This window comes from Brachyhypopomus gauderio, chromosome 21, assembly GCF_052324685.1.
Source record: "Brachyhypopomus gauderio isolate BG-103 chromosome 21, BGAUD_0.2, whole genome shotgun sequence".
Lineage (NCBI taxonomy): Eukaryota > Metazoa > Chordata > Actinopteri > Gymnotiformes > Hypopomidae > Brachyhypopomus > Brachyhypopomus gauderio.
The window spans coordinates 7776269-7794565 of NC_135231.1; the positions used below are offsets into that span (position 1 = coordinate 7776269).

The 18297-nt window shown below is 47.3% G+C and overlaps 3 protein-coding genes across 3 annotated transcripts; 2 read left to right on the forward strand and 1 right to left on the reverse strand.

The window, feature by feature from the left end:
• The first annotated feature begins 899 nt into the window (after positions 1-899).
• Positions 900-5878, forward strand: LOC143484983 (uncharacterized). The gene is made up of 5 exons (XM_076984084.1): positions 900-1243; positions 1843-1884; positions 2129-2366; positions 2843-3004; positions 3141-5878. The coding sequence occupies exons 3-5, from the start codon at positions 2255-2257 to the stop codon at positions 4466-4468; spliced, it is 1602 nt and encodes a 533-aa protein (XP_076840199.1). The 5' UTR covers positions 900-1243; positions 1843-1884; positions 2129-2254; the 3' UTR covers positions 4469-5878.
• Positions 5828-11976, reverse strand: cyp17a2 (cytochrome P450, family 17, subfamily A, polypeptide 2). The gene is made up of 9 exons (XM_076984085.1): positions 11501-11976; positions 10888-11225; positions 10107-10245; positions 9715-9944; positions 9297-9383; positions 8674-8859; positions 7106-7275; positions 6752-6855; positions 5828-6517 (listed from the first exon to the last, which is right to left on the reverse strand). The coding sequence occupies exons 1-9, from the start codon at positions 11532-11534 to the stop codon at positions 6273-6275; spliced, it is 1533 nt and encodes a 510-aa protein (XP_076840200.1). The 5' UTR covers positions 11535-11976; the 3' UTR covers positions 5828-6272.
• Positions 11977-15563: 3587 nt separating this feature from the next.
• On the forward strand, positions 15564-18164 carry egr4 (early growth response 4). Its single transcript, XM_076984257.1, has 2 exons — positions 15564-15875; positions 16152-18164. Exons 1-2 carry the CDS (start codon positions 15764-15766, stop codon positions 17306-17308), a joined length of 1269 nt encoding a protein of 422 aa, XP_076840372.1. The 5' UTR covers positions 15564-15763; the 3' UTR covers positions 17309-18164.
• The last annotated feature ends 133 nt before the right edge of the window (positions 18165-18297 follow it).

Consider the following 18297-nt stretch of genomic DNA (forward strand, 5'->3'; position numbering starts at 1 on the left):
ACTAATAATAATAATGTCTCCACTACTAATAATAAAAACGCTAATAAATTTTGTCAAATTTGATTTGATCTAGTACACAGCTGAAGAACTTGCATAAACCTCAGATATAACATTTATTACATACGTTTAAATAACATTTCCACTGTTCAATATAAGCTATTCAAGCTATTCAGCTTTTATTAACCATTTATATTAGTTATTTGTTTATCTTTTTATTAATAGTTTTAGACACCTCAGCTTCGTAGTGCAGTGTAATTTAAACCTAAAACTCTAAACTTGAGAATGAGGCTTGAGAATGAGAATATGTAGAAGTTCCTAAATTATGTGAAATTGCATTAAACACACCTGTCACGCTCTGATGAGCACCCAGCCTAAAACACATCACCACAGCACCCAACCACGTCCAGGTTTCTATCACACACTTGATAACATCCCATGTAATCTTCCTGTGTTCATTCCAACATGTCCGACGCGCCGCAGTAGCGTCACGTCGTTGGACTGTCGTATTCCGTCCAAGAACTTTTTGTTCTTAAATTGAGAACCTCCTTCACTTTTATATCCTTCATAAAAATAACCTGACTCCTGAATTCATGCCTAGTCATGTCACAACACCAGAAAAAGCTTGTCTTATACAGTATGTAAATACTATTAGTTTGTCTGTTGATCTGTACATGAACACTACATATCCTTTTAGACAATTTACAAAAACTTGATACATGTTGGAGTGGTGCTCTTATTGTTAAAATTTACCGCACTGATATGCAAAAATGTCCATTGATGGTATCCCCGTTATTTCCCAGTCCTATTTGTGGTGTTGCTATGAGATAAGCAGGTTATTTCTTACTCTTCTATGATTGGTTCACACGACTGGCGCCAGAGCCAATCAACGCAAGATCCGTTTAACGTCCATAAATTTCTCTTCCTACCGTCTCTGCTCAATTATTGCGTTTAGGCCTTTCCCTTTGTGCGTTAAATGCCTCGCACACGCAGTCTAACCCGCACGAGGCCTCCGGTTTGCTGCAGCCGCCAGAACGCCGCGCAGTGCCGCGCGCAGTGTCTCACACGGACGCGCACGACGGCAGGCAGGCGCTCCGGGTAGCAATGGCGTCTGGAGACCGTCCGTGCGCGCAAGGACAAGAAGACGGACACGGGGGAAACTAGACTTGGGTTCTGCAAACGATGCGCGCTTGACAAGCATTAAGTCCCCCTAAAGAATGGGTTTGGCGGAGCGTCGCACGGCACGGTTGGTGGAGCGGTTTCTTGTTTTATAGCCCACAGGGTCGAGTGCGACGTGCTGGGCGAGAGATTCATAGGTGTGCGGCCATGTAAACTGTCAACGCTACAGTGTCTCGGGCTGTAGCTCACCTACAGTGGGCTATAAACATTATTTTGCATCCGTTATTTTTCCGTAGAATTGTAATTGCATGCATGTTTTTATGGAAGCAATTTAATAAAGCCTCGGTCGCCAGTAGAAAAAGTTGCAATTCAGGCATGCGGATTTAAACGTTTCATTTCACAGTCAAAAGAACCTACACGAGAATGGTCTCTGATTTATGCAGTTGCGCACAATATTATCTTTAATATAGTTATTCTGTCTTTCTGACATTAGAAACAGTTGTAATAACATTTCCAGAAATCGGTGGAACCATGACTGATTAACAAAGCTGCTCACACTCATATAAAACGTGCACACACACACACACGCTAAAACACGAACATGCGTCCTGTTCTCACATATGTTATCAACATATGGCACAAAAAGGGGGCGGGGCAGAGAGAAGTCCTAATCGTTATTCTTGGCTGCATCACCGACATTATTTTCTTGTTGTGTTGCACATGTAGATGGCTGTGGAAGACCTTGTAAATCACAGCATCCTTCACCAGGTAACTGACCTCCCATGTATGTTTTACATTTGTGTTTGTTGTATTTACAAATTAGTTATTTTATCTTTGGAATGAATAATGATACATTTGGGGGCCTGTTGCCTCCTTCAGCGCTCTAGTCGCTGACATCAGTCCTGATATCCCAAAATGCCTCACGTTCGGTCAGCAAGTTCACGAGCCCCCTTGACTTTGTGGTTTCTGCCTTAAACCGCTTCCACTCACTTCCCGCTTCCTTCCCGCTCAGACTTCCTGTTTCTGAGGCGGAGGCGCGTGGAGGGCGGGGCTTGGGGCGGCGGGGCCAATAGTAGCAGCCGTGGAGGAAGAGGAGGAGGAGCGAGTGTTCCGGTGGCGTCACGCCCTGCTGCGGGGTATGGAGTACCCGCGCTTCTGTCCCAACGCCAACAGCGCCAGCGGCTACCTCTGCCAGACGGGCCACTGCTGCGGCGAGAAGGGCTGCTGCACATACTACTACGAGCTGTGGTGTGAGTGCACGGGCCCGGGGTGGTTCTGGGGGGGGGGGGGGGGGGGGGGGTGGCTGATGGCTCCTGACATCATAGTTCTGAATAAGGCTGTGGTGTTGCTTCATGGAGGATGTCCATGTAGGTGGTGGATATCACTGTGTTGGGGTTTTATATCGGACAGTTTTGGGCCTGCAGAGTTCACGCTGTGTGCCAGTCTTGTGATGTCAGGTCTGGATTTTGTCCCAGAGGTTTAGGTTTAAAACTGCAGGAGAAATATCACTGGCAGATGCCTGATGCTTACCGGTGTTTGTGCGAATGGCTGTTCTCTGCTGATGCCTGCCAGTGTCTTTGAATGTCTTTGACCATCTGTGATCAACTGTGATCAGCTGTGATCGTTCTGTGATAGTCTGTGATCATCAGTGACTGTCTGTGATGGTCTGTGCCCGTTTGTGATGGTCTGTGCCCGTCTGTGATGGCCTCTCCTCTGCCTGCTCCAGGGTTCTGGCTGCTGTGGAGTGTCCTGATCCTCTTCAGCTGCTGCTGTGCATATCGCCACCGGCAGGCCAAGCACAGAGTGCAGCAGCAACAGAGGCAGAGGGAGATCAACCTGATGGCCTATCACGGAGCCTGCAGCTACCCGTCCTCCATGCTGGACCTCAGTACGCACGTCTGCCTTTCTCTCTCTCTCTCTCTCTCTCTCTCTCTCTCTCTCTCTCTCTCTCTCTCTCTCTCTCTCTCTCTCTCTCTCTCTCTCTCTCTGTAGGACAGCTATGACTCTTTTTCCTCTGTTGGCAGGTTTTCTTGCTTCACTCAAACTGCCGTCGTATGAGGAAGTAGCGGCCCAGCCCAGCACCCCGCCCCCTCCCTACAGCTCGGTGGCTTACCCGCGAGGCTCCGCCCACCCTGGCCCGAGCCACATGTTATCCTCCCAGAGTTCCGACAACTACACCAGCTGCTCCTGCGACTCCTGCTGCCCGTCATCTCCCTGTAGCTCCTCCCCCTCCTCCGCCCAGCTCACAGACGAGACCGACACGAGCCACGCCTCCACGCCCTCCCACGGTGAAGCGCGGCACGTCAACTCCATTTCTGGGTACGCTCAGTCGGCCGCGGCCACAGACGCGCACGGTGAGACTGTTTCAGCCCCGCCCCTCACTGAACCCGCCCCTAAACCCACACTTAACAGGGCAAACGCAATGGAGGTGGAGTTATCAGACTCCGACACCCTTGACTGCAATGGCAATAGGACCGTTAATACAGTTACCAGTCACACCATTAACAACAACACGATCAGTAACACAGACGAGGCCCTGATGTCCAATGCAAATGTTAACACGGCTCAAACTAGCGACACCAAAGACATCGGTAATGCGGATCAGATTAGCCCTGTCAGTCAAAGCCGTAATGCAACTCTGCCTAACAGTTCCGATAATATAATCAGCAAGGGTCAACTTTCAAGCTCCGTTCCTACCAGAGATGATTTAACAAATAAGACCGTGGATGTAGGCCTCTTTCAACCACCCAGCAATACGACACAAAACGTCTGTCCTGCTCCTCGACCTCCCGTCACTGCCCCTCCACCCTCTCCTCCACCCTCTCCTCCACCCTCTCAAACGTCCCCATCTCTCCCTCCCCCACTGTTCCCTCTCACCGATCCTCTCGGTGCGCTCGCCGAGCCTCACGGTTCCATGCAGGGGGAGGAGCCAGCCCAGGAGCGCCCAGTCCCCGCCCCTCCCCCTCAGTCCCCGCCCAGACCGGTGCTCTTTTCCCCCGGTGCCGACTTCCTGGAGCCGGACCGGCGGGATTCGGCCGTGTGCGATCTGGACGTGGACCAGACCCACTTCCAGCAGCGGCGCCTGACCGGAGATTCGGGCATCGAGGTGTGTCGATGCCACGTAGGCCGGGAGGAGGACGAAGAAGAGGACGATGAAGAGGGGGATCGCTTCGACGGGGGGGCAGCCGCCATCCCCAGCGACAGCCTTCACGACAGTGCTGACTGCTCCGTCCGAGCTCAACTCTCTCCTCCTTCAGGGGAGGGGCTGGGGGAGTGGCCAGACATGTGTGGCTCCACCCTGGCTGCACCGCCACAGGCCGAATCTGTTGTTATAGCCATGGAAACTGTTTGATGAACTGTTTGATGAGCAGGGCTGAGTGTAGCGTTGGCGTAAGCAGTGCTTAGAGAGCCTTTGGCTGCGTTTGTGGCTTCCTGAGCCAGTAGGGATGGATTCTCCTGGACCACTTGCGTCAGGCAGTAAAGGCAGCGGCCAGGGTCAAAACGTGCAGTCCCGCGAGGACGGATACCACAGAACAGTTATTGTGAAACTGTAACTATAGCATAGGAGGGTGTGTCTGGTTTTATGTCCTCTCTCCAGTTCTCTGTGCTGCACTGGGGGAGGAACTATTCTCCAACACACTTGACACAAAGCTTGTTTTTCTGCTGAAAGACAGACCGATGTCAGAGCCACAGACTCTGGAACTGCTGGAACACACACACACGCACACATACTGATTCTGATCCGAGACAGTGGCACAACCACGCCGGCCCATCTGATCTCCTCTGCATACACCTCTGTATTCTGTAGCAGCATTTAGCTCCCTCTCTCTCTCTATCTGTCAATCTTTCTTCCTCTCTCTTTTCTCTGCTTGTATCGTAGCTTCTGATGCAGAATCAGAGATTGACGTTCTGTCAAGTGGAGTGTAAAACGCTTTGATTATGAAGCCGCTTGAGCCTCGTAGTTTAAATAATGCCATCAGTAAAGATGCAATAACCCAAACACAATCTAGTCATAGCTGTCCTGTGTACCTCTGGGTAATGTAGTTCATACAAGGTCAGGCAGCCATTTTGTGCTCTGTGTTAACTGGGACTTACAGCCGAGTGTTCATCACAGGTTCATGCGAAACAAGCACACGCATTTGCAAACACAGACATTCTGAAAACCACCGAACTCTCGATCACTCTGGAACTCCAAACTGCATTCTCTTATTTTTTCAGTGTTTCCAAACACCAGCTTGGCCAATCAGATGCTGCACCTCAAACGCAGAAGGAAGAAAAACCTCAGGACATTGTTTTTGTTTTGTTCTTGGTTTTTAATAACATTTTATGTCTTTTTGTGAAAACACTCAAACCGCATTGGTCATTGGCAGAGTGAAAGCAGAGACCCTTTGAACTGCTGTCTGCTAAATATAAATATGGGAAATATATATACAAATAAATTTAAATGTAGGTACAGATTATATAAGTATATATACTCTATGTGAAATTATATATATTTTCTAAGCATGCCATTTGGAGTACACCACAGTGCTAGAAACTGGTGAAAAATGTAATCAGAGACGGGGTGTATTGACACTGTTACTTTGGCATCAATACTGAGTTACAATTACATTACTATGACGTTACCATGGTGCTGCCGTGGTGTTACTATGACAACCTTCTCTAGTCTGAGCAATAGAGTATGTTTGATGTTGATGTGAGACTGTGAATGACGTGAAGGTGTTATTCTAAATGATTTCAACACTAAAAAAGTCAACCGAAACCATGTGTGGCCCATTTCTTGAGTTTGATTTGCCGAATGCATGACGTGTGTGTGTGTGTGGGTAAACATGCTTACGTGTTCGCATGTGTATGCAGTAGGTTTGCTTAATCACGTACGCACTAACGAATATGGGCATATTGTTTGATTGCACCTGTAAGTGTAACTGACAGCTTACAATACAATACAGTGTAAGGAAGAAAGGTAGTCCATGACATTACAGTTAGGATTAGTGTACGTATAATTTATTTTGATTATTATGATTTTATTTGTCAGAAATCTGGACATGTGAGGGAGTTACACATTAAGAGTTACTGATGACAGATGGGGACACGCGTGACACAGTCCAAAGGGAGCAGGACGTGGTGCGGCCCGCACAAGGGCAGGACGGCTGGGGTCAGTGTCGCGGGGTCACCGTCACACTGTAGCACAGGGGCTGGAGCACCACCCCGTAGCGCCCCTGCAGGTCGGGCAGGGAAGCCCCGGAGGGAGTGCTGAACTTGAAATGCTGCAGAAGAGAGCTGACGAACAGGAACAGCTCCATCCGTGCCAGTGATTCGCCGACACACACTCTGGGTCCCGCCCCAAAAGGAAGGAAACTGGGCGGGGTTATCTTCTTACCTTCAGCATCCAGGAACCTTTCTGTAAACAACGGGAAGCATTAACAAAACGCAGTTTGACAACAAGACTTTTCCTGGTCATACGATGTGTCTCATTATATACCCTAAAGTTTTTATTAGCTATCTAACAAGCTGTGTCATCTATGCATCTATGTTGAGATTTCGTCAGTTCTAGAAGGTCCGAATAACCCATAATAGCCGTGTGCATGTTGTGTGCGGTGTGTCTTGCTGGTGTCTAGACAGCGTGGTGTGGTACCCGGCAGGAAGCGGTCCGGATGGTCCCAGTGTTTGGGGTCGTGGTGTATCGCCCACATGTTCACCAAAACTCTTGTTCCTCTGGAGACGGCGTGACCCCCTAAACTGCACACAGTGACAGATGTTATATGTAGGTGAAGATGTTTATACCATCAGTGCAACACTACAACAGTGCAGCTAAAGGGCCAGAACTGCAGTTTAAGTTCCTCTAAACCAGCAGGATCATTAGCGGCTGGCGAGTATTTGGACCTGCGGCTGACATTCTAGTCACGCCCGTAACTGTCTATCTCCATGGTAACCAGAAGTTTGTCCTTTTCTTTGGCAACTGTGATTACTGCGGCATTGCCATGGTTACCTGGTGTCCTGCATAGCGACATGGGGGATAAGGATAGGACTGACGGGGCGGATCCTCATCACCTCACACAGAACACTCTCCAGGAATGGCAGGTTGGTCCTGTCACTCAAAGCAGGGGGGCGGTGCCTACCCACATACTCATCCAGCTCAGCATGAAGACGCTCTTGCACCTTCACACACACACACACACACACACACACACACACACACACACACACACACACACACACACACACACACACACAGCATGTCCTATGTCTGCATGGGAATGTACAGGTCTGTGTGTATGTACCTGTGGGTGGTGCAGTATGAATGTACAGGTCTGTGTGTATGTACCTGTGGGTGGTGCAGTATGAATGTACAGGTCTGGGTGGATGTACCTGTGGGTGGTGCAGTATGAATGTACAGGTGTGGGTGTATGTACCTGTGGGTGGTGCAGTATGAATGTACAGGTCTGGGTGTATGTACCTGTGGGTGGTGCAGTATGAATGTACAGGTCTGGGTGTATGTACCTGTGGGTGGTGCAGTATGAATGTACAGGTGTGGGTGTATGTACCTGTGGGTGGTGCAGTATGAATGTACAGGTGTGGGTGGATGTACCTGTGGGTGGTGCAGTATGAATGTACAGGTGTGGGTGTATGTACCTGTGGGTGGTGCAGTATGAATGTACAGGTGTGGGTGTATGTACCTGTGGGTGGTGCAGTATGAATGTACAGGTGTGGGTGTATGTACCTGTGGGTGGTGCAGTATGAATGTACAGGTGTGGGTGTATGTACCTGTGGGTGGTGCAGTATGAATGTACAGGTCTGGGTGTATGTACCTGTGGGTGGTGCAGTATGAATGTACAGGTCTGGGTGTATGTACCTGTGGGTGGTGCAGTATGAATGTACAGGTCTGGGTGTATGTACCTGTGGGTGGTGCAGTATGAATGTACAGGTCTGGGTGTATGTACCTGTGGGTGGTGCAGTATGAATGTACAGGTCTGGGTGTATGTACCTGTGGGTGGTGCAGTATGAATGTACAGGTCTGGGTGGATGTACCTGTGGGTGGTGCAGTATGAATGTACAGGTCTGGGTGTATGTACCTGTGGGTGGTGCAGTATGAATGTACAGGTGTGGGTGTATGTACCTGTGGGTGGTGCAGTATGAATGTACAGGTGTGGGTGTATGTACCTGTGGGTGGTGCAGTATGAATGTACAGGTGTAGGTGTATGTACCTGTGGGTGGTGCAGTATGAATGTACAGGTGTGGGTGTATGTACCTGTGGGTGGTGCAGTATGAATGTACAGGTGTGGGTGTATGTACCTGTGGGTGGTGCAGTATGAATGTACAGGTGTGGGTGTATGTACCTGTGGGTGGTGCAGTATGAATGTACAGGTGTGGGTGTATGTACCTGTGGGTGGTGCAGTATGAATGTACAGGTGTGGGTGTATGTACCTGTGGGTGGTGCAGTATGAATGTACAGGTGTGGGTGGATGTACCTGTGGGTGGTGCAGTATGAATGTACAGGTCTGGGTGTATGTACCTGTGGGTGGTGCAGTATGAATGTACAGGTCTGGGTGGATGTACCTGTGGGTGGTGCAGTATGAATGCTATAGTCCACAGTAAAGTTGTGGATGTAGTCTCTACTCCAGCTCCGAACGCTTCAGCCGCCGTCATCAGAACGTGGTCATCGGTAATGTCCCCACCTGACCCTCTCTGACCAATCAGGAGTGCGTCCAGGAGGTCGCGGGGGTCGCCAGGGGTAAGGGTCAACTGCCAGGGTTGAACAGTGAGATCTCTCATTTAAATGATTACAAATGAGAAAAACTTTAAAGCCAGCGAGAAGTAAATGACTCACAGTGATGTGCTTGTCTTACATCTAACACTCAACTCACTACAATATAAGCAGTTTGTCTGTATTTGCTTAGGTGTGTGTGTGTGTGTGTGTGTGTGTGTGTGCGCACACGTCCTCTGTGTGTGTGTGTGTGTGTGTGTGTGTGTGTGTGTGCGCGTGTGTGTGTGTGTGTGTGTGTGTGTGAGTGTGTGTGTGTGTGTGTGTGTGTGTGTGTGTGTGTGTGTGTGTGTGTGTATATGTGTGTGTGTGTATGTGTGTGTGTGTGTATGTGTGTGTGTGTGTGTGTGTGTGTGTGTGTGTGTGTGTGTGTGTGTGTGTGTGTGTGTGTGTGTGTGTGTGTGTGTGCATGTTATACCTTGTGTTCCTCTAGTTTCTTACTCAGTAGTTTGTCTCTGATACACACGCATTCCTTCAGCTTAGCCAAGTCCTTGTTGGGGAAAATCTGTAAAAATGCAAGATGCCATTTTGTTTACTGCTCTCAATCAGGAGGGTTCATACTAAGTCTCTTACCATCTGATCAAACTACACATTGCCTTTTTGAAGAGAGCAATTCTAAGCCCCAACAACACACACACATCCACTGCCTTATTTATTCTTAGTCTTAATTAAAAAGACTACATTTGTAGAGATGATCAATACTGCAAAAAATTATACTAGGCTATTATATTGGAATTCAGATGAAGGACGTTACGTTTAAGGACTGTCAGCTTTTACAGATGGTACCGTGATGCAGAATTGTTATATAATTATAAAGATGTCCAATGTTCCAGAACCTGTAACCAGGGGAAGATGTCAACTAGGCCTCCACGCGCAATGGTCTGGACGATGCCATCATTGTAGTCCATGACCTGCTGGAGCTCGGGGTCATGGGGACGGTAGGAGGAATTGAAAACCAGCCTGCACACTACATTGGTGACAGCTCGCATCAGGATGGGACTCAGATCCACACACTGCCCCCTACAGGACCGGAGGTCAGCGCACAAACTCTCTGCAGCTTCCAATACTGCAGACACAAAAACATGTGTGAGGAATTTAAATAAAGCTTTTCCATGCATAAACAGTTTGTACTATATCAATATGAACAATGTGCCTTTTGTGGGTGTATATGTGTGTGTGTGTGTGTGTGTGTGTGTGTGTGTGTGTGTGTGTGTGTGTGTGTGTGTACCGATGGTCTGCAGCTTGTTGGAACCTTCTCCAAACAGGGTGAAGGAGGACTGGACCAGACGGCGGTGAGTCCTCCACAGTGGAGTGTAGTCTGCAAACGCGATGTCCTTCCCTCCCCTCGTCAACAGCTCCGTGGTCACCTTGACAAAACACACAACGGACAAGGTTATGAAAGAGGACGGGGGGGTGGGGGCGGGGGAGGACGCTGGGTGGGGGCGGGACCCTGGGTGGGGGCGGGGGAGGACGCTGGGTGGGGGCGGGGGAGGACGGTGGGGGCGGGGGAGGACGCTGGGTGGGGGCGGGACCCTGGGTGGGGGCGGGGGAGAACACTGGGTGGGGGCGGGACCCTGGGTGGGGGCGGGGGAGGACGCTGGGTGGGGGTGGGGGCGTGTGCTGGAAAGATAGCAGCCCTTACTTGGATGGAAAATACTGCAGCCAGCTCGGTTTTGTTGCAAATAAATGAAAACAACTCAAAGAATGTTTCGAGCGGTTTAAACGTTAGCGAGCAGACTTTTGTTTGGTTGTTTTCCTTCAGACACACAGCGGTCTCTAAGGTTCCCATGGGACGTCAGAGGAACATTTGTGCTTGCTGTTCAGCAAGAATTCCTGCACATGCATACTTTAAGATCAATCATTTTAAGACACTTCTTACTAAACTCAAACCTGCACCCTTTAAAGAGGAAGCACTTGTCTATGACATCATGGTGCAGTTCAAGTCTTGCTCCAATCTCGTACACGTTTATGAAATCATGACACCACAGAACTTCAGCAGACGCCCTCACCATTTTGGGCCGACCGGCAAAGTCCTTGCCCCTGTGCAGCAGCACCTCTCTGGCCAGGGACACGCTGCTCACCACCAGCGTGCGGTGGGGCCCCACGTGCAGGCCGAAGAGAGGCCCGTGCCTGCGGGCCAGCCCCGTGAAGAGGAGGTGCGGTGGGAGGGGCGAGCGCAGGTGGAGCAGGCTGCCCAGCACGGGCACCCTGGGCAGGCTGGGAAGGGGAGCGCCACCCGTGGAGGACCGACACCATCCCAGCATGCATTTGGCCAAAATCAGGACCAGTACGGCAGAAGAGCAACACAGTACCAGAGTCACCGGAGAAGTGAACGGTGTCACCAGGGCTTGGAAACAGAAGAGGGCATTAGTGAAATTTTGGGTGAAATACTTTGGAAAATGTACATTTTGGCATTAAATAGATTGCATCGAGGGCTTTACTTTGGTTCATATAAAATTTTAACTCTGGATGAAATCGCTCTAATGACTAAAAAGAACAAATACAGATCAAATACAAGCAATTTTGAATAAATTTTAGAAACAAGTTAATAAACAAACAAAGAACAATATATGACTGAAAGTGATTTGCGCTCTCCTGTAAAATATGTCAGATGTCACTTACCGCTCTCGGGTCCCGAGCTCTCGATGGTGTCCATAGTGAATAGGTGTGTGTGTGTGTGTGAGAGAGAGATGCGGATGGAAGTGCAGACTATATCACCAAGTCATAGTTGTAAGTGTACACAAATATTTCTGCTTCAATATGACTGCCGTGTATGTAGGTGAACGTGGTGAAATGCGTGTAGTGGTGCTGTGCCAGGAAGAGAGCAAACTGTGTCTCTCTGTGTTTATAAAGACTTGAACCAGAAAGGGAGGAAGGACCAATCACACAAAAGCTGAGGGTCACCAAAACAGACGTTTACGTTCTGATAAAACTGATGGCCGAGGTCTGACCTGCTGACGGAGCAGACGCATTTCTCTAACTGCCTCTTTGTCTGATGTCTTAACACACCACTAATCACGTCAAGGTCCTGCTGTATTATCAGACATAACACAGCGGTCTTTAGTGCAAGGTAATTTGACACAGTTACGAAACTGCATATAAGAGTTACATGATAATACAATCCAGACGTTGGAGTTTGGATCATTTTTAGATGCAGTTTTATAGTTTTCCCATGATGCATCTTGGCATGTTAGTGTCCCAGCTGACCCTGAGCACTGTCCTCTGCTGAATACCCAAGGCCGAGCAACAATACGAAATCGTGTGTCTGTGAGTCTGTGTGCACATGCCTGTGCATATATGTTTGTGTGTGTGTGTGTGTGTGTGTGTGTGTGTGTGTGTGTGTGTGTGTGTGTGTGTGTGTGTGTGTGTGTGTGTGTGCGTGTGTGTGTGTGCTTTAAGTTTACATTTATGGAACTTGACAGATGCCTTTATCCAGAGTGAATTATTTATCGGTGTGACTGTGTGTGCTCCCTGGGAAGTGGACCCAACATGCTACTGTTACCGCCACCTTACACCATCCTCTCTGTTAGGTGAGATACAGACACTCTTCAGCCTGAGTTGGCTGAGCAGTGTGGATCTCGACGCACGATCATGACAAGTCCCTTAGTCAAGCTCCTGTGCGTGTCTTTGCCAAGACCACACACACACACACACACACACACACACACACACACATACCACAGAGAAAGTGCCAAACAGTTCTGAAAGAATGAATCTTTGAGCACTAAATATAACTCAGAGTGTCAGAGAGGCTCAGACACTTGCATGGAGCACAGACAGATACACTGTGATTGTACGCCAGGTCGTCTTACTCAGTCTTCATACTCATCTCAAGGGCAGACTGAAGCTGATGTAAGACCGACCTCACTAGCTGAAACGCTAACCCTGTCAATCAGCAAAAGAAATGAAAAATTATTTCAGATCAGCACTTAACAGTAAAAAATGAAATTATCCTCTCCCAGTAATTACCTGATGTGTTTTTGGAATATAGAGTCTGAACGCGGGAATACAGGATACATTTTCATTACTGGGAGTGCATTAGAAATGTTTTTGCAGTAAAAGAAGTTCGTAAAGGCTAGACTGAGCCGTTTCGGGAGAGATGCCGTGGGTGGCTCTAGCAAATCTACTTGTTAGTTTACTTATACTTTCAGCTGAATGTAGCGTGTTACGTAGGCTGAATGACCATGACTGTATAATTGCGATCTATTATCAAAAAGTCCAAAAGTTAGCATGGTTGATAAACAGACAATATATCTATTTTTTACCGCGAGAAAGATAACCACATCCGCCAAACGGGGTCGCTAAATGCAGAGGCGAGCTGACATTCATATTCTGTAGCTTCCGCCTGTGGAGAGGTTGGCAGGCACGCGCTCCGTAGGCGCTGGTATTTTGGGAGGTGCGGGGAATGCCTCGTGCTTGACAGCCTGTTGGAACGGGGACGGGCTACCCTGGCGCGCGCCTACGCCTCGGAGACTCACTCAAACTCAATTATGAGACGTGCCAGAGAGAGAGAGAGAGAGAGAGAGAGAGAGAGAGAGAGAGAGAGAGAGAGAGAGAGAGAGAGAATATGAGAAGGTCACGTGCTTCTTACTTATGGGCAGTGCCATTTTTGGTCTATATCCGGAATCAGAACTGTGTCACAAAAATGGCGACTTTCACTTTAAAGATTAGAGACCGCAAAGAAAATAAGCAGTGTCGAATAACAATTCCTTTATTATGTCTATTTTTATGTTCTTGTTATTATTGTTGTTGTTATTAATAATAATTTGAATGTTTATACACAACAAATAAAAGTAATAATAATAAAATATGAGCATTTACAGTGTACACGGTCTTCGAGACTTTTATTTTTATTTTCTGATTACACCAATATTACAGTGATATTATCAATACTACTATTTGATTAATAATACATAAGTGTTTATTATTCTTAATATGTCTTTTATTACACATTAATTTTAGAGCATTTAACACTTGAATCAACAGAGCAATAGTATACTGACACCAACATCTCCAGCTCAAAGAATTCACATACTTTATTTACATATAGCCTATTAAAATACATTACAATAAATACACTGTTCTCCATTACTCCTACAATCCACATTTACATGTCCCTGTGATGAGTGTGTGGTCTTACAATGTCTCAGTGCTCCATGGAACTGGGAAATATTAAGAATCATATGAGGATTTATCCTCCTAAGTAAATAGCATAATATTAGTATTAAATTGTTCACAAATAATGCATACTAAAAATCAACTAAAGCCAGTTTCCTGAAGATATATAAATACTAGATACTAAATTGTCATACACTGTAACAGTCCCCTAAGTCCTGAGAATAACCTGTTCAGTACAAGTTTTAAAATGCAACAGGTTTAAGGAAATCAAATAACCAGAGAGGTATTTGAAAATTCAATCTGGTCTCTCTGGTACAAGGGAATCCCCTGACGAACAACAGATCTGTGAGATGTCAAGTGGGAGGTGTGACCAAAGTTATGTGGGTGGTCAAACTAAGAAACAAAGCATAAAAGAGGCCATGCTGGTTGAAGAGCAACAGTAATGTGAGGAACTGCTACCTGTGTGTGCAACGAGACTCTTCAGTGGATTCTGTGTTGAGACACTTCTGTATGTAATCAAGCATGGACAACAGGGAGCAGTAATAACCACTCAGAACAAACAAAAACTTTATTATCCACTTAGAATCGTATGCTATCAAACTAGTATAGGATAATGAAAAACTTTAAAATGAACACATTAATGGTACTTATACAGATATTAAGCCAATCAACAAGAATGTCAAAACCAAGAAAGTCATTAAAGTAAAAGTACACTCTTGAGTGACATTAAAATGATTCGGGTGAAAAAACATTCACACAGAAAGAAAGTTATTTCTTATAATTTTTTGTTACGTGTAATAATACAACTAACAGTAGTTTCTGTTTTCTGCATAAAACAATCATCAAATACATACACGGTACAATAGCTAGTTAGCGATATAACAAAATGAAGTGAAACTATACTGAGAAAATATGTAAACGTGCATACTAATTCCAACAGACAGCAAAGGAATGTTCGGAACTCGCGTGCGTCTGTTTCTCTATGGGCGCTGTCCACGGTGCTGAATGCTTCTCTTCGTGGAGGCTGGTGCAAGAAGCTTCTGCAGCTTAGACTTAGAACTTGTTGATAAAGACTAGTCTGCTGTATTTGTTAATATAATAATAATAATTATTATTAACACTATAACACATACAGGTATCAAATTTTTCATGGCTTCTACCTAACTTCATTCTGGGTTTTAAAGGGCTTGGATTTTGAAGACATTACCTACATTCTCTCGCACGCAGTGATGGTTGGCTTTTGAGCTTTATTTCCCATCAGATAAATAATTTTCGCTAGATATTTGCCATTACGGCGTTCCGATGCCAACGTTATGGCCGCCCTCCATTCACAAAGAGTTCAGTCTGAGCATTTTTCCGCATTGGTCTTCAGGAAAATCGCCTCTACGTCACAGTCCCGTGCCCATTTTCGGAGGGGAACCCCGTCACATCCTCTGCCCATTTATGGGCAGGAGTTGACCGAAGTCAATACACGGCAGGGAATCCTCCTGTCGACGTAGATGACAGGGAAGGCGGAGCCCCGGTGGAGCCAAACCGTATAAAAGGGGGATGAGGGATTCCGGTAAACACAGCGACGGGAACAGAAACCGAAGAGCTAAACGATCTGCACTTTACAGGAACGGGAATCCCGTAACATAAACCGGAGGTTCACTATTTTACACTCTGGGGGAAGTGATATTCTTTATTGACTCGTGGATTGCAATACAATTTTTGCACGGCATTGAAAACACAAGCTTCTCCTTGTAACGGCACCAGTAAGAAGAAAACATGTTCAATACCGTGGACTTCAGCGCGCTGGATTTCCTCTGCGCAGTGACAGAGAACGCCACACAGGAGTCCCTCGAGACCCAGCGACCTGCTCAGACCGAGCACCATACCGGTAAGTGCGTTGTGACATTTCAGCCAAATTTGTACGTTACATTTAAGAAATTATTTTAAATCATAACGAAAATTAAACGTAATCCGGTCAAAAATGCGATATAGGACCTGTTTTATAAAATATGTAGGCATATCTGGTTATTAACCTATACTGCAATAATTGAATTGATGTGCTGATCATGTTAGACCGAAGGCAGTGAGTCATATATGCATCAGTCGGCGCAAGCTTATGTAATGACACCTCTCTCTCTCTCTCTCTCTCTCTCTCTTCCTCCAGCTCCCTCCCTCCCAGGTTGTGGGCTGCTGAAACCTAAAGTTGAGCCTGATTCTGATTTTCTGCTGGACCACGGCGAATGCTCCAGCGACGGGCTGCCTCCGTCTCCAGTGGGATATGTCGGCCGTTTCCACACCGAGGCTGCGCCATGCAGCGCGGACACTCTCCTCAACATGATCACGGAAATCGTCGGCAGCTCCATAAATCCAGACTTCGCGATCCGCCACGAGGACTTTTTCCCCGTCGTACCGAGCGAGAACTCCCGCGGTAGCGCGCTCTTCCGCCAAGAATCAGTGGGCTCCACCGGGAGCTCCACGCCTTCTCTCGGCTCACCGGAGCCGTTTTGCAACGACTCCACCGATGACTTTATGGACGTCGTGAGTCTGCAGCAACAGTTCCCCGTGACTGTTAAGCAAGAGTGGGACAGTAGCTGCCACGGCAGCGACCTGTTTGACGAGTTTAATATGTCAGACAACCAGGACGCGGACCTGGACGACATCATCGACCTGCTCTCTCCACTTTGCCCCGAGACGGACTCCACGGCCACTTTGGACACTTGGATAAAACAGGAGCCACTCTATTTAGATGAATGCGCGCAAAACGTGCCGAGCCCACTGAACGCATCACCTAACTTCATCGCCCAGATTACAGCCGCCGCACCCTCCGCCCTGCACGGGAACACCGTCTATAGATCCTTCCCCCAAGTGCTCGACCTGGGCTCCTCCACCGCGCTGGCCGACGCGCTGGACTCGCTGCTTTTCTCCAACACTTTAACGACCAAAGGCCGAACCCAGACGAGCAAGTCCACGACCAGGAAAGGCGCCGCTCGGGAGAAGCCGTTCTGCTGCCCCGTGGAGAACTGCGATCGCCGTTTCTCCCGCTCCGACGAACTGAACCGCCACGTGCGCATCCACACCGGCCACAAGCCGTTCCAGTGCCGCGTGTGCATGCGCTGCTTCAGCCGCAGCGACCACCTGACCACGCACATGCGCACGCACACCGGGGAGAAGCCGTTCTCGTGTGACGTGTGTGGACGCCGTTTCGCGAGAAGCGACGAGAGGAAGAGGCACGGCCGCGTGCATCTCAAGCAGCGCGAGAGGATGCAGCAGAAGACGGAGCTCCTAGCCGCGTGCGCTTTCTCCTTGCCAGGACTTGCATGAGCGCGCGCGCGCCGTAGTTCCTGACCTGTTATGTTCACTCGCTATAAGAAAGCTGATTGTTGACGTCAAGTACAGCTCGCGTGCCTGAGCTGGTAAGAGGTTCAAGCAAGAGGGAGGCCGAAGGTGTTTGAAATGGTGAGAAATGTGTCGATCAGTTATGAGGATGGGATGCGGAAGAAGAAGAACGGATAGAGAACGCGGCATGATTTTCAGCACTTCCGATGGACAGATTCTGCACTGTCGTTGCTCTGACGAGGTCTTTGCTCTAACGCAGAAAGAGTGACTCTAAACATTAGCTGGGCGCTAGAATTTCGTTTTTTGCCGTAATTTAAATGACCTGCATGTTTTATTCAGTTCGACATGATTGACACTACTAGACCATGTTGGCATGCACTTGTGATTTATATCTGTTTATCAAACTTTCTATGGTCTCACTGTTTTATTTTGATACATTGCAGTGTATTATCCACACTGAAGAAAACTATATTTGTATATTTTTGACTGTATTTTTCTACTGTTAATTTTCAGATGAAAATAAGATACATATATCTTCTTATAGGTTTTATCAAAATTCCTATATTCAACTTTTGACAATGGAATATGCTTGACTGGTTCATGCGAACCAAATGCAGATGAAAACATCAACATAGTAGTTGAGTCGCAGTAGCACACTTAGTTGTGCATATATTTACGGCTGTTTATCTGTGGATAGCCGTCGTTGTTTAAATATTATCGTCTATTTGCCTTTTAAAACAAACGAACACGTTATTGTGCAATGCCACGCTGTTTAAAGCCTTATGGATATTTGAAGGAAATATTGAATGTTTGAAATAAAATGAAGTATTTATTGATTACATTTGAATGGATTTTTTGAACACACATGCGCAAAAATTCAAACACAACTGACTTTTACTTTTTACAAGCACACAAGCGCAAATACAGGCAGGAAGAATCGGATCTGATCTTGACCAGCGAACATCAGGAAACAA

Coding starts and splice junctions, on each gene's coding strand:
- LOC143484983 (XM_076984084.1), top strand. CDS start 2,255: ATGGAGTACCCGCGCTTCTGTCCCAACGCCAACAGCGCCAGCGGCTAC. Junction 2,367..2,842: donor ATACTACTACGAGCTGTGGT/GTGAGTGCACGG, acceptor TGCCTGCTCCAG/GGTTCTGGCTGCTGTGGAGT. Junction 3,005..3,140: donor GTCCTCCATGCTGGACCTCA/GTACGCACGTCT, acceptor CTCTGTTGGCAG/GTTTTCTTGCTTCACTCAAA.
- cyp17a2 (XM_076984085.1), bottom strand. CDS start 11,534: ATGGACACCATCGAGAGCTCGGGACCCGAGAGCG. Junction 11,226..11,500: donor GAGCTCGGGACCCGAGAGCG/GTAAGTGACATC, acceptor TCTGTTTCCAAG/CCCTGGTGACACCGTTCACT. Junction 8,860..9,296: donor AGAAACTAGAGGAACACAAG/GTATAACATGCA, acceptor CAACCCTGGCAG/TTGACCCTTACCCCTGGCGA.
- egr4 (XM_076984257.1), top strand. CDS start 15,764: ATGTTCAATACCGTGGACTTCAGCGCGCTGGATTTCCTCTGCGCAGTG. Junction 15,876..16,151: donor TCAGACCGAGCACCATACCG/GTAAGTGCGTTG, acceptor CTCTTCCTCCAG/CTCCCTCCCTCCCAGGTTGT.